General features: G+C 35.4%; 1 protein-coding gene across 3 annotated transcripts in view; it reads left to right on the forward strand.

Moving 5' to 3' along the window:
- Positions 1-15,839, forward strand: part of LOC129226623 (sorbin and SH3 domain-containing protein 1-like) — a 104,273-nt gene that overhangs the window by 46,207 nt on the left and 42,227 nt on the right. For all 3 annotated transcript variants that reach the window (XM_054861252.1, XM_054861253.1, XM_054861254.1), the window contains 3 exons: positions 3,768-3,832; positions 7,978-8,141; positions 15,412-15,527. In XM_054861252.1, coding sequence (XP_054717227.1) covers positions 3,768-3,832; positions 7,978-8,141; positions 15,412-15,527 — 345 coding nt within the window. The remainder of the gene's footprint in view (positions 1-3,767; positions 3,833-7,977; positions 8,142-15,411; positions 15,528-15,839) is intronic.

Raw genomic sequence — 15,839 nt, forward strand, 5'->3', positions numbered from 1 at the left:
AAAAGAAATTACGAACATAAGTATAATTTGCCCTGTTTATTTCAAACTCCCTGATTACGTAGATGGGAGTAAATACTATAACAATAGCCTAGGCCCCCTGAAAGCTTAATGTACCAGCTCGTGTTTGGAAAAGAGGTGATTTTACTGAGATATTTTTAAAAAAATTAAAATACTATAACTTTATTAACGTTTTTGTAAGTGTTGCTCCCATTTTCTTTTTAAACATAGTTAACCTTTAACCAAGCCCATGCACCTTATGAGCCATTACTCCAAATTTACTCATATTATTAGTTCTCAAAATTTTACACATTGGACTTATCAATCTGATTAGGTTATTAGTAGCAATTAGTGTAATCAAACTTTGTTTCGCTGAATCATAAATTCTATTGTTGTTTTGCAATTTAAGCTGCGCTCCTTCATTTTTCCAACTGTACCGTAATTTGGTGTGAAGTCCGACTTCCACAGCCCACACATGCCATAAGGATCCCCCGTTTATAGGGTAGGCAACCATTCACATCACAACCACACATTCACGCAAAGGAGGGACAAGGACAGGAGAGAGAAAGTACATCCATGCGTGAGCCTGTATTCAAGCCCGGCACAATCTCATCGCAGTTAGACTCCTCTGACCTCTATAGGCAAGGCGGGCAGCTATAATTTTTATTAAAAAGTAAAAACGTACTGTATGACTAAAATCCATCCCATCGTATTGGAAGAGAAGGGCATGCTGACAAGTTGAGGAAAACATTCAAAATGTTCAATTAATATTTCTGCATGCAAATCTTTTTAGTTTCACATCAATCTCCGAAAATGTTTAATGAAACTTATGCGTGATTTTGGCAGTGAGCAAAACATAGTTACAAAATTCATCATCCCTTCTTTCGTAACTCCAACCGCTATTACATTGTATGCATTTAAAGCGTTAATAAAAATCATACAAATGAGCTTTAAAACTAAACAAAATGTTGCTTCGTGCTATTTTTCGTCCATCATTTACGTTATGCAAATTAAGTGGAGCATGATTTGTTTTCAATGTGAAATTTCTTCTATTTCCCTTACACTAAAAAGCGCAAAACGTGTTAGCTTGTGCAATTGTAAGGATTTCCAAGTACTTGAAATGAAGCATGTGGGGATGAGAATCGTGTAGGATGTAGCTGAGTATGACCTGCAAATTAATGGCACTTATGTATCTTAATAAAACATGTGCAATGCCTCTAATTGAAAATCATGGTTAACTTGCCTACTAGTCGTCATAATACCTTACGAGAATGCAAGACGACTAATAGTCCAGTCAAAGTAGGCCCCCAGTAAAATTGAGTAAAACCTCAACATTAAAATTAAAAAAAAAATCTTCTTGGCCTATGCTAAATTGCTTAGTGTCATAAAGAGATGACGTACCAAAAAGTCCCACGAATTTGAGAGTCCGTCTGTCTGTTTTGAAAGGGAAGAGGAAGGGAAAGGAGGCCCCAAAACACAGCGTAATCTGGGGGGGGGGCATTGTAGTGGAACCCCCAAGTCAGGCAAAAGCTATCCAAACAAAAGCACAGCCGCACCATGCTTTTCTCAAAACAACTCACAGCACTTTCGACCCCCTGTCACTTTGTTGTGCATAAAGCTAGAAGCCTGAACTTTTAGTGATTAAGAGAATGTGTGGTAGCCAGGGCCTGATCACTGAATAGGCCAGCTAGGCTCTGGCCTAGGGCCTTCGATATTTACTGGTTCACACATGACTGAAATGACTTTAGTCTATGGCAAAAATTGTTTCAGCCAACGAACGGTAAAAGTAATAAAGTTGGAATACAGGGGGCCCAAAAAAGTAACTGGCCTAGGGCCCCCGATATCTTAATCGGGTCCTGGTGGTAGGCTTCTTGAATTTGGTCATTGACAGAGGACTGACAAAATCACCAGAAATCTTAGGCACTTCTAGCAGTCACATCAAGGATTGACCATAAAAATACTCCTCTAGTTTCGTCTTTGGCGTCGACTAAAATGCTGGCTAAAATGTCTAACCCTCTGCTTATGATGAAATCCATTTTGTAGTCGTACAACTATTTGCTATGCCTTTGTGCAAGGATATTGTTTATTTTCCTTTTTAAAGACTCGATCATTAAAAATTGCCTTTTAGTTCCAATTTCCCTAAATTCCAGTGCCAGTTCGTTAAAGTGCACCTTACAAGTTTTCATTAGTCCTTCATTCCAAAACTTTATTTACTTGGTGTTGAGTAAACAAAGCATATTCCGTCGTCGGCAGGTAAAGAGCAGTTACTGCAAATTTTCGTTTTTCATTTTGTTTTGCGTTTTTGTCATCTATTGTACGTTAGCTTATAGTACAAGCTTGCCTATTTGGTTTCTGCTGAAAAAAAGCGCGTCTAATTTTTAATCTTTCCCTATTGTTAGTGTTGAATCCAAAACGCGTTTCTTCAAATATCTAGAAAACTGATTTCTGCAGATACTGCCGTTTAGCGGCACACGGCAGTATTAGACTGCCAAGATTCAAAATATTCCGTCTCTGCTTCCTTGGGTACGCACATTTTTTGCATCATAAATTTTTTTGTCTTTTTTTTTTCTCCCCTATTAGTGCGCTCTTATTTAGTAACTAGTGGTACTCGCACGGCTTTGCCCGTAATAGAAAAATTTAAAGGTCTTTTGGTTTGCCTATATATTTACAAGTAGTGTATGGTGAATTTTCTCGCCAATTGGATCGTACCCATGTTACGGTTCCACGTTATGATAATTTCGTAATTTGCTCGTCCATCTTATGATATTTTTGTTCTTAAAATTGGAATAGAAAAAGAACCACATCGAATTTTTGAAAAATCGCTTCGAGGTGCACACCCCCCCATGCTACAAACTAACTTTGTGCCAAATTTCATGAAAATCGGCCGAACGGTCTAGGCGCTATGCGCGTCACAGACATCCTCCGGACAGACTTTCAGCTTTATCTTTACTAATAATAAAGCTGAAAGTCTCTCTGTCCGGAGGATGTCTGGATGTCTGTAGGATATCTGTAAGATGTCTGTAGGATGTCTGTGACGCGCATAGCGCCAAAACCGTTCGGCCGATTTTCATGAACTTTGGCACAAAGTTAGTATGTAGCACGGGGGTGTGCACTTCGAAGCGATTTTTCTAAAATTCGATGTAGTTGTTTTTCTCTTCCAATTTTAAGAAAACAAATATCATAAGATGGACGAGTAAATTTCGAAATTATCATAACGTGGAACCGCAACATGGGCACAAGCCAATTGGCGAGATACGAAATTATCATAACGTGGAACCGTAAGATGATCGCCAACTGGCGAGAAAATTCACCACACATTATTTGTAAATATACAGGCGAACCAAAAGACCTTTTGATTTTTCTATTACGGGCAAAGCCGTGCGGGTATCACTAGTTATTAGTAAAGAAGATCACCCATACTCCAAAATAAGAAACTAGATCCTTCCTCCCTTGAGTTTTTACATTAGATCTCTGAAGAAAAGCAATACCTAATGTATTAATTAGATTATTATTGCTATATTTTCCAGTTCTTGCCCAGGGAGACACTTATTCGTATTCCTCACAAAAGCGAAAGCTTCCTCTTTTTGAATTTCTATATTTTTACGCGGAATAAAACATTATTCCTTGATCGCGTGACGCGAGAGAATTTGACGTCAGATCGGCTCCGGGTATGTTGTTAATAGCACGGCGTTCGTAACACCGACTACTGTTCTTTCTGACAGAACGGAACGTATTTCACACGATTTTATTTTCCGTCTCTTTTGTTGCAGCATGAATATCTAGGAAGTAGCAGTCCGAAGCCTCAACAAGGACTTGGACGACGCTGGCCAAATGTGTAAGTACCGTTGCTGATATTGTATCTAAAAGTTGGGGGCGTGGGGCATCGTCCCCCGCTCCGCCCATCAATTTTGAGATTTCAGAATATCCTATTGTATTCAAAAAATGCTTTTACGAAAAGTACTGCTTGTCTGAAATACATTTTAGTACGATTTTTGTTCATTTTAAGAATGAAATAGTAAGTAATAAATAAATAATTTATACACTCGTAAAATTTCTTTTTAGTGTAGAATATAGAATCGCTGTGCAAATTTCTTGATGTTTTATTTGCATTCATTTATGGTAATTATATACATTTCTATTTTTTATTTTGAAAATGTTTGAAATGCTGAGTTAATACTGGAAATTTCGCAATTCTTAAATAATTGTTTCGTTTGTACATAAGTTTTTATTCCGTAGCAATAATTACATTTTATTTTCTTCTATCTCTGATGCATAGAACAAAGTATTGGATTCGTGAAACTTTTCGAATTTCGAGTTTTCACGGATTTGCGCGTTTTGAGGCGTGCTGAGTCCATTTTGACGGTATTTCAAAAGGGGGATGAGCAAGCGAACCTTTTTTTCTCGTAACTTGTGACTACTATACCTCGAGAAGTAATGAACGGAATCAAGCAAAAAGTATAGTCGTCAAATAGATCTTAGAGAGTATAGGAGTTGATTCGATTTTGGTGCCAAGGGGGTGGTACAATCGAAAGTTCTCCTCCGTTCATTGCGACTGCTATATCTCAAGAAGTAACGCTACGATTTAGATAAAATTTAGAAAAAAAAAAAAACAGTGTCAACACGGAATCAGGCGCTGATTTAAGTTTGACGCTATTCGCTCCAAGGGGCTGATTTTTTCTATCAAAGTAACTTAATCAATACAACAATGAAAGATAAATCGTCCTCATATAAATAATAGCCGATGATCGAGTAACCCGCGTGTTTCAACAATGAAACTCGCGCCACGGCATGATTATTTGATAATATATTTTGGTAATTTTTAACATGCAGAGAAAAGATTTATTTCGACAAAGGCTGAACTCGATCCGGTAACTAAACTGTTTTACTAGTAAGACAGTCGTTTTAAAGGAATGAAAAATTAAAAAAGTGGTTGAAAATTAACGCTGTCCACTGGAGTTTATGGTTAATCCACTGAAGTTAAGGTTAAAGTTTCAAATATCAAAATATCACGAAACAGGCAATTGCTTCGTTCAAATGTAGAAGAGTAGAAGCAATTTTCACCCGTCACATACCTTGACGGGAAACTTTCTGATATTAAAATGTTTTCACTTCTTTTGCTCGAGAAAGCTTTTCGCATGATTTAGTTGTTGGCAAATGATTGGAAAAATCTCAATGATTTAAAAGTTTTATCTGTTGCCATCTTTTGTTTAGTAACAAATAAAATGTTTGTTATAAATTTAAGCAAGGCTTTTATAATGGTTTTCAATTTTCGCTCTTTGATTCTGCTTCTGCGGTAGTTTTTCGATAAAACTGGGAAATTGCCGTGGTCGTCAAATTTTTGAGTGAGTAATTTTATTTTCGTAACCCTGTTGTTTTATGGTGACTCCCCCCCCCCCTATTTCCCTATTCTTCGTTTACGTATTCCAAAAAATAAACATTTCTCGTGCAGGCACTGGTGTCAAAACTTTAACGCCAATGAATTCAGATCACCAATTTCCTGATTATGGAAATATTCCCCCATTTCCGAATAGCAGAATTTTGTAGTAGCGTTTATTTGAGCGGTTGTACGTTAGATTCTAGAATTCATAAGATAGATATAAAAGAAAGTTTCGTGATAACCACAACATAACTGGTCCGGTGGAACATTGACATAACTGCAAAATTAATTGAAAATGAGTTATTGTCGTCACGGGTCCAAACGTGGTCCCCTCATACGGAGGAACACTGACAGATTTGTTTTTCAACTTTTAGCCACCAGGCAGGGTTCGTACGCTCCTTCAAAACTCCTCCAATACTCCTTCATTCAGGAAATTTTTTTGAAGGGCCCTTCAAACTCCTTCATTTTGGTTTTAACTCCTTCAAAACTCTTTCTTTTTTAGTTCAAGACTACATAATTTTCGTCTGTGACAGTGATTTAAAATACTTCAATCGACAACTTAACATCGTCAAAAGGGCAAAGGTATAACTACAATTTTGACGTAGTAATTTCGTGCATTTATTTATTATTTTTTTTTTTTCATATTTCCCCGTTGTTAGTATTGAATCCACCACACATGTCTTCAAATACCTCGAAAACTCATTTCTGCAGATACTGCCGTTTACCTGCCCATGGCAGTATAAGCTTTCAAATTTCAAGCAAATGGTTTGATCAATTCCTCCGTAGGAAGCATTTTGATACTTTTTGAGACCTATATTCTAACTTTTGGAAGTGATTTCGAAGTAATTTGCTTTTCCCCTATTATAGTCCAGTCCTTACTTATTATTCCTTTTCGAAAAGTCTTCCGGTGGTTGTCTTAGAAACAACTACAATAATATTTGCTAGAATTATTCTTAAGAAATAAGGACACCGTTGCTATCTAGTGATTGTATCTGATTGTGAATGGAAGTGTTATGGCGTTGCGGAAATTTCTTCATCGTAACTACATTCCTATTCATTGATTTTCTTTGCTTGGCAATTTGATGTCATTTCCATTTGCTTTATATCTTTTTAATACAATATTTCCGGCATACCAGCAAAAGTTAGTGTTCTCAAAATTAATTTGAAGCATGATGGAAGTTTTAAATTAGTTAATTCATGGTAAATAACTACAGGATTAGAATAAAAAAACTTTAAATGTCATCAATCTAAATGAAAAAAAAAAAAAACAGTTAAAAACGTTTAATTGCGAAAAATTGCAGATTAGTGCATACACGTGTTTCAAGGATACAAGGAATCCCTTTTTCAATTTAAAATAAATGAGATTATGGATTAAAAGGCATCCAACCAAAGCTTCATCCATAAGCACTGATTTTGCATTGAAAAAGGTGTTCCTTTTAACCCTGAAATACGTGTATGCAAAATCTACAATTTTGTGCAGTTAAACGTTATTTCTTCTTTTTTTTTTTCACGTTTCATGCACAAAGGTACAGTTTATTCAATGTGCTTGTCAGTCATTAATGTGCTTGTGTTTCTTGCAGCTTGCTACAACATTGCTATAGATTTAATTTTCACTCTTTTTAATAACTTAAGATCGCTTTTTCTGTAAACGTACGGTTAAATGGCATTATTTTTCATATTGAATTTAGTAATTTGATTTTTAAAATACTTTTTGTCAAAATATGAATCTTCCTAAGTATTTTAATTTTCTAGAATCGCTTCAGTTAATGCGTTGTAAATCTTTTACGCGCAAAAAAACAGAAAAATAATCATAAAAATTGAGTAATCAGTAATGGAAATATTAATGAGTTTAACTATATCTTTTCAGTTTAATTGTCTGTAAGATGAAGCAAAAGTAAAGCAGAAAAGAAATTTCTCAGATTCTGGTAATTAATGAAACTTTTTTGCAAAATTGTGAAAAGCTTTCTTGAAATATTGCAGACTAATTTGTTGTTAATTGCGAATAGTTGTTGCTCACAACTTTCTTTCTTTTGTCGGAGCGAGTTCATCGAATGTACAATTTTTTTTTTTTTTTTTTTGAGTTTCTTAATTTGATTTTGTAAAACTGGATTATCAACTTTACGAATGGAAATTTCGTAGGGGCAGATTCAACTTTATCAGAATTCGATCAAATTGAATACTATCAACTGTATCTACCAATAAGCACAGCCAAAAATTTCTTTTGCCCCTCCCGGAAAGAAATTTCTTGCTACGCAACTGAATTCGTTCAAATAGAACACAACCGAGTTGAACAAGCTCTCTAATTGTATACACCAAATGGTGGGTTAATCTTGTTGAACACTCTCAGAAATGCATCCTCGAATCTTAAAAAACATGCCGAGACGTCTTCGTGAAAAGCTCCTAGTAATTGTTTTGTGAAACAAAGAAACTTTTCTTCAAATTAAAAAAAATTTTGTGAGGTTTGAGCATGAGTCTCTGACTAGGAGAGAATCATCGTAAATGAAGAAATTTGTCTAACGGTTGAAAAATCCTTGAAAGTGTGCAACGCATTTCTGAGAGTAAAGTGAAGGCATATGTTATAGAACTGTCTTTTGTATTTTCAGATTATTAACCGACGGTTATGAATCAGATTCGACCCTAATTCGGAAAACAGGCCGAAATCCTCAAATTGACCCTGAGCAACAAAAGGCATGGTACAAAGAAATTCAAAAAGGTGGCGAAATTCCTTTCATTGGATTGAGAAAATCGGCTCCAGAGAAACCCACTGGTATGTATTGCTTTTTTTAACGTATATATTAAATTTCAACAAATACAGCCAGTAATATATTATCGATTAGTGTTTTTAAAGGTAATGAAAATTTTTTTTAAGTTGTTTTAGTGATACCAGAATACAGTCTGACCACAAAAAATATGGAATTTGGCAATCGACCAAGTTAAGACAATTCCATCTGAATGAATCTAGCGGGGGAGAAGGTAATATGGGGATGGGATTTTGATTCACACGTTTACAATGTCACTAAGGACCTTATTAATTTATTGCATTCTCTAAGATAGAATGAGGGGAAACTGAAAGAGTTTCTATGGAAGCAACAAAAATAGAACAATGTTTTCATTTCGTCCAGCAAAATGGTAAGATCAAAATTATGTTGTAAAAAAATAATTAATTTTTGTAGTGCTAATGTAGATCGAATATAGCTTATATTTAATGAATTATTGCTGTGAACAAATTATAGTACTTAAGAAACTGTGTCTAAATAATTAAAAAGCAAAAGCACACACCTGTAACGAACAAAATACCATTCCTGCAATCTAATACAGTAAAACCCCTCCTAACGGGCACACTCCAAATGCGGACACCCCTCTTATGCGAACAATTTTTAATTCCCCGATTCCAAGGTAAATAACATTATTAAACCCCTGTCCCGCGGACACCCCTCTATTGCGAGAAAAAAAAATCTTCCCGTTAGTGTTCGCATTAGCGGAATTTTACTGTAGATCTTCCATTTCCGCCTATAAACCTGATGTTTGCTTTCCCAATTATCGGTCGTCAGACTGTAGGTCATTGTATGAAAAGTGTGCTCCTGACACTGTTGTGAATATGAAGAAACCAATAGCCTTAAAATTGGTGCTTGAAATAGTGGAACTTACTTTCAGTGTATTATTATATGAGGATAATATATGCAAATGAATTGAAGTTGGAGGTAAGTGAGAAAATGTCTGAATGTTTTTAAATCCATGTATTTTTTGCTGTCTTATTTGGTTACCTGTTGGTTTGGTTAATTATTTTAATTATTAGATGCATTTTATCGGAAATGCTCTGATAATCAAACTAATGTTCATCTTTGAATGTTATTAACCTAAACACGACTTACCTAGATACGGTATAATACTAGTTACAATTGTATAATTAACGGAAAAATGGAAAATAATTTTAACTTTTTTATATCTGTTGATTTCAGAAATGAAAACGTACTACTCATCGCATATATATGGTAGAGAACCACCTAGTTTAAATCATAAACATATTCCTAATCCAACTTACAATAACTGGAAAAATGTAGTTACAACTGTGCACATAAACAGCAATCAGGCGAAAAACATGGCGACTCCACGACAAGCTCCTATTCCACCAAAAAGGCATTCTTCTAAAAGGTCCTCTTCGATGAAAATTCTAAATGGTTGTCAAACTGATTCGCACATTTCATTCAATCTCGTACATGATACTTGTCATAATGATTACACTGATTTGGATTGTAGTAATACCAGTCAAACCGATTTAGACTTTAGAAGGAATGACCACGCTGCGGTCTGTTATGTGGATGCCAATCACATCGATTCATATTTGAAAAAGGATGGTCATTCTGATTTTGAACATGCTAATGGTCATACAAGTGAGTTCAACAAAAGTTGTAGGGATTTCCACGATAATCACATTGCAGTGTTCCGCTGTGGTGAAGAGGATGAACCTCGCATTAATTATAAAACCACTTCGAACACTTGTTCAGTGATTCCTGATGATGTCTCTGTGCCATTTTATTTTATGAACTACGCTAAGCCACACTATAACCAAAAGAACACAGGTGATTCTTCTGAGATAAGTGTACCATCAACTTGTTACAGGTGTGATTTCGCACACAATGATTATTATAAATTTCATTCTGATTATGATCAAAGGAATTTTTGTTGTAGCAAATTAGATCCCTGTAAGTGTGTAGAATATAATAGTGGTAGATACAGTTCATGTTCTAATTCTATGAATAATGTATCAGAGGAATTAAACCGTCCTGAAAATTGTCCTAGTCGTCTGCAAGTTAATCCTCAGCATCATGATCCTCACAATTTGATCCTAGATACAGATTTTTTAAGTATAGAACCAAAACAACAATCAACTCATTCTGTTCCATCGTTTGTTAATTCAAAGTCATCTTCAGAACGCTTCAGCTACCCTATAAAGCAATTTGAGTGTGACCATGGACATGAATTTCAATGCTTGTGGAATGAATCCAAAAGTAGAAGTTTGCCGTACTTTCTTCAAAGCCACAGTGGAGATGTCATTGAATGCGTTCAAAAGAAAAGCTCAAAGAACTTCAAAAATGTGTCAGAAATCAGTGTTTTTGAGAATAAATTTCGTCACAATGATAATATCCCTTCGCTCAATAATATTCATTCCCAGATAAACGGAAATGAAACTACGTTACCATGTCCTCAAGCTCAATTTGAGAAACATAGTAACTTCAGTCATATCTCCATAGCTTGCAGCAGGTCCAAAAAATATTTAGGTTCGAAAGACGTGAATGATGAATACGTGAATTCTTCTCTTGGAGGTGGAACATTAAGTTCAATAAACAGTAATGTATTACTACAAAATGGTACTGATGTTTCTGATAATAGAAATAACGGGTCTCATATTGAAGAAAATGCATTGTCAAAAATGATTACAATACTGCCACCAGTTGTTCGTACTTCGAATGTTACTCCGAGTAACCAGAAACCAAGAGTGGCTTACTCAGTTCCTCAAGAAGGCACCAAGCAATTTTGCAAAGTTGATGTTAATCCTCTCAAACTGTACTTGAAACTATATGGATGTAATTTATCCTCATTTGGGAAAGAGGAAGGGTTTAACGAGAAAGCATTCACAAATGTTACAGATTTAAGTACTAATGAAAAGCAATCTTTGACACAGATTACTTCATCTATAGCTCCTTCTATTAGAGAGAACCAGCTAGGTACTGCTTCATCTCTTTCTGATCTTTCATTTGTTGACCCGTTATTTAAATACATTACTAGAAGTCACAACGAAAATATAGTGAGAAACTCTGACTGTAAATATGGTAAAAATTCTTTGTCTCATTTGCATTTTTCGAACGGCTGTGCAGAATTTTATAATAAAACTAAAATGAAAATTTCACGAGCTGAGTCGCAATTGAAAAACGGATTTTCTAAATCTAATGAAATGTGCAACACTGCTCAGCACACAAAGTCGCTCGGTTCTTTTTCTGTGATTAATACATCACAGGATTTTCTGAAAAACAGAAAAAATATTTTCATGAACGGTAAAAATGCTGCTTTGTATCACAGGTATATTTCATCAATGTTGAGAACTGCCTCAAAGTCTAGAAATTTCGTCCGTCTGAAAAACTTTTTTTCAAATATGGAAAAGGATATTTATTCTTACGAGAACAAAAAAGTAGTTGATTGTTTAGATGTTGAAAGATATGATGCTCTTTGGAGAAAAGTGTCTCATGTGACCAACTCAGACAGAAGTTTACGATTTCGGCATTCTTCTGTTGAAAATTTAAAGGAATATTTTCAAAGTCCCATGCGCAAGGATGTTTCAGAATCTTCATTTCAAGCTGCTTTTCAGTGTAAAAAATTTTGGTACAATGTTTCCGTTTCGAGCTTGGTTGAAAGATACAACAATATGCATCGCTTGAGGATTCAACAGTGTCTTGAAGTTAAGCGAAAATATTTCGAACAAGATTTCTATAATGACAATAAACGTGCCTCTGAAACAAAGGAACAAAAAGAATTGTTCAGTTTTCCAATGGAGTTGTCTTTTAAACGGACTGATTCTGTTGTTGGGAATAACTTTTTCAAGCAATTTGAAACTTTTCAATACAGCTCAGGTCTCAATATGAGATCATATGCATCCAGCATATGTAGCTCCATCAGTGATTTGCGCTTTTTGGCAGTCACCCAAGATGTTCGTAAGAAAGTGAAATACTTCGAAAGTATTTCACAGACGAATCTGGACAAATCTGACGACAACTATCTCAAGGAAACGAATAATATGTCTCTTAATGGAAAATTTAGTAGAAATTTGTCTTGCTGTGATTTGAGAAACATTGATTGCGATTTGTCATCAGACAGTGGAAGCTTCTTATCTCCGCATTATATACCAGAAAGAGCGATGTCCTGCCTTGATTTGAGTTTTGAACCAGCTTCTGATTCAACATCCATGTCTGATAAGATGGCAAATAGCTATGATGATAAACCTTCGTCTTTAAAGGGATATAATACTGGAATAAATAAATTTAAGCGATCCATTTTCCCAATAAAAACGGGCATAGTTTCAAAAATTAAGGAAAAACTAGAAGGATCTATAAAATTCTCTCGCTCCCAAAGTGTTCCAAAGAATTTACAATGTTTGGAATTGCAGAGGAAGACTACCACTGCTGAAAAGAAATCTGGTGCTGACTCTTTCGGTTCCGTGCAAAATTTGAAGCAGATATTTGAAACAGATATTAATCAAGTCGCAAAGGTTTCTGGAACTTATCGAACCAATTCGAAAGCTTTTAAAGTTGCATCAAGAAGTTTATCCAGTACAAAATTGTGCAATAGTTTCAGAAGTGCTGACGATTTGCAAAACCTTCCACTTGTCCCTCACATGCCTCACAAAAGTGGAAGTTCATTTGATGTTTATAGCGGTAAGCAAAAATTTGATCCGTATGCTTACACATCCCACTGCTTTGCTCAAAAACGAATTCATAACCTCATTTCTCAGTTCCAGAAATCAAACGAGCTTAGAAACCACATCAACAAATTTAAGCAAGATAGTCCCTTCAACACGCACAAATTACCGAATAACTGCAGCTTCTTCCATCAGTGCCTCATATCGGGCAAAGATGGAGAGTGGAATTCTTTTCATAACTACACTTTTCCAGAAAATGGACGAAAAACTCATAGGTCTGTTGGATTGTGTGATAAAACTACCAATATTTCTACCAACATCAAGCAACCTGCGATGAAATGTGTAATGGCATCTAAAAATGCGCTACCTCCCTCAATCTACAACTCTTGTCCAAGGCCATATGTTCGAAATGAAGCAAGCATGAAGAAAAAGATGCTGAATATTAATCCAGGTTTAAAAATAAGACTTTATTTTTGTATTAACTAGCACCTGTGCACGAATGCATCATGCACCGCAATCAATTACGCACGTTTATTGGTATTTCTGCACTCACAACAAGGACTTGGTGTTTCTGCACTACCTGTTACCACATTAGATTCACCTCACTCTTTTTAACCAGCAATTTGCATGTTCTTTCCTATGTTAATGATCTTTACAAAAGAAAAATTGTAAGCCGATTCTAGGCAGATATGTTATTTGTCAATTGCACATCAATGAATAAATTGTAGTTTCTTCTTATTCATTTTATTACGAAACCTCATATCAATATCTGTCATAAATTGTTACTTAGTTATTTGCAACGGACTAACTTCTTTTACTATTTGTACTTCTTTCGTATTGCAACGGCTATGTTTGTTCTTTTACTTCAACTGTATTTTTCTCTCCGAAGAAAACTAATTTTTTGGTTACTATAATTACGTGCAATTTCGCTCTCATTATGCAAACAAAGATGTTTAACGAATTTCAAGGAACAACTCAAGAACTCAGCCCTAAAATAGAAACCAAAAGAGAGATGCTAAAATCTGTACATGATTCGGTGGGGAATAATGGAAATAAAAGGCATAGAATAAATAAGTAAGAAACTCAGCCAAAACAATGAATTTGAATGTAAGGTTTAAAAGTTGAAAAAAAAGGGAGGGAAGGGGTAATAGTAAACAATCAATTGGTTAAAAGCTCAGCTTTCCCTCCCTAAAAAAGCATAGTTTTGTGTGTTTTCCTTTCCTATACAAATCTACATTTTCCTAATTTGATGCCCATTTATTGCTTTTTGCTTAATTCACTACTAAATTTGAAAAATGCAAAAAATGCTTAAAGCAATGCATCCAACAATTCTGTACGTCAGAGCCAGAAGGATGCGAGTCCAAAAATTGCGATTTTCTGTTTATTAGCACATTGTTTGTAGAAGCCTAGTTCGCATCGAGCCGTGAGAACGTAATGGGGTTGTTTCCTTCAGCCAAAAGTAGTGCTTTTTGTCACTGATATTGATAGAATAAGAAAAAAAAAAATAATAATATCATGGACCCAGAAAATACTTTCATTTTCCCAACAGTTATTTTTTTAATTAATTTTTGAAAATGTCCGTTTCTTTAAACAAGGCGTAGTCTTTATGTCGTCACAAATGACGCACTATGGCGCATCTTTCTACCGCATTTCTACGTTATGAGAGAATCAAGAATCGAATTACAATTGCGCTCTACGCTTGCTATCAACCATATCGTTGCCAATACACGTGAGTAAAGATGCGAATTAAATATTTTGGACCGTAAATGGCAACACTGAATGGCATTTCATCATGTGTTATGTTATCGGCAGAAGCGTTAAACGATGAAAGAGCACCGATTTAAGTAATTTTTTTAAAATATTAAACTTGAAGAAATTATTTAAAAAATGGTCAGATTCTATGTTTTTATGCATGCTCTTTCAGAAAAAAGACTTTTTAAATTTTGGAAACGACCCCGTTCTTAAAAAAAATCCTTTTCAATTTTTTACCAAGTTTAAAAGAGCGTGCGTCCCATCCTTTGCGTAGACCGGAAACAAAAGTTTTCCCCCTCTCCTGTAAAATTATCATAATGTGATTTAAGTCCTTCTGACTCTGAGGTACAGAGTTTATATAAGAAAACCAAAGTTGAAGGAAAAACCCGTGTAGTTTATTATTGAAAACTATATCTTAATATTCAGTAAATTACCGCCCATTAGCCAGGGCTAAATCCAGGGTGTATTTCACGTATATCTTAATACTTTTCTTTTGACTGAATAATTTTCTTAGTAGTTTTCTCATGTCATAGAGGTTTAAATCTCTATGACATTGAATGGGAACGTGCGCAGTTACTAGGGATAAATTTCCTATGTGCTATATTGAGTTGAAGAAATACAAAAGAGAGTTTGCATTCATCTCTTCCTTTCTTTTCTTTTCGAACGCCCCATTGGAGATAGTCCAAATCTCGCTTCTCTCTTGTCGTGCCAAAAAACACCTGGCATGTTGTCGATTCCTACCACTATCGCTATTATTTAATTTGCGCTTTCAATGGGTTCCTTGCGGGATTCTGAAACACTTTCTAGCACCTGTACCGTAATGAATCACCGTACTTTCTCTTGATAACGAGGGTGTCTTTTTTTTATTCTTCAGCATCGCCACACCAGTACCAGGAAACGGAAGTCAACATACACTACCGCAGTCCGATTCGGCATCTGGAGAAAGAGTACATCGAAGAGGAGGATTTGAGGAAGCGTCAAGAAGATGCTGTAAGATTTTAGTCGCTTTTCAACTTAGTTTTTATTGCTGTCGAACCTCGTTAAAACGAACTCAGAGAAACGTTTGAAATTTACTCGTCTTAACCGTAGTTCGTCTTATCAAAAAAACAATAAATAGTATTACAGTAAAACATGTGAAGTTAAACACCCTTGTAAGTTGACCACCTGTCTATGTTGGCCGCTTTTTTCAGGCACGGAATTAACCCTTATCATGTAAATCAACCTTTATAAGTTAACCACCTATTTAAGTTGACAGCTAAAGTAGTGCACCACAAGTGATCAACTTACACAGGTTTCACTGTA

Source organism: Uloborus diversus, chromosome 7 (genome assembly GCF_026930045.1).
Source record: "Uloborus diversus isolate 005 chromosome 7, Udiv.v.3.1, whole genome shotgun sequence".
NCBI classification, from domain to species: domain Eukaryota; kingdom Metazoa; phylum Arthropoda; class Arachnida; order Araneae; family Uloboridae; genus Uloborus; species Uloborus diversus.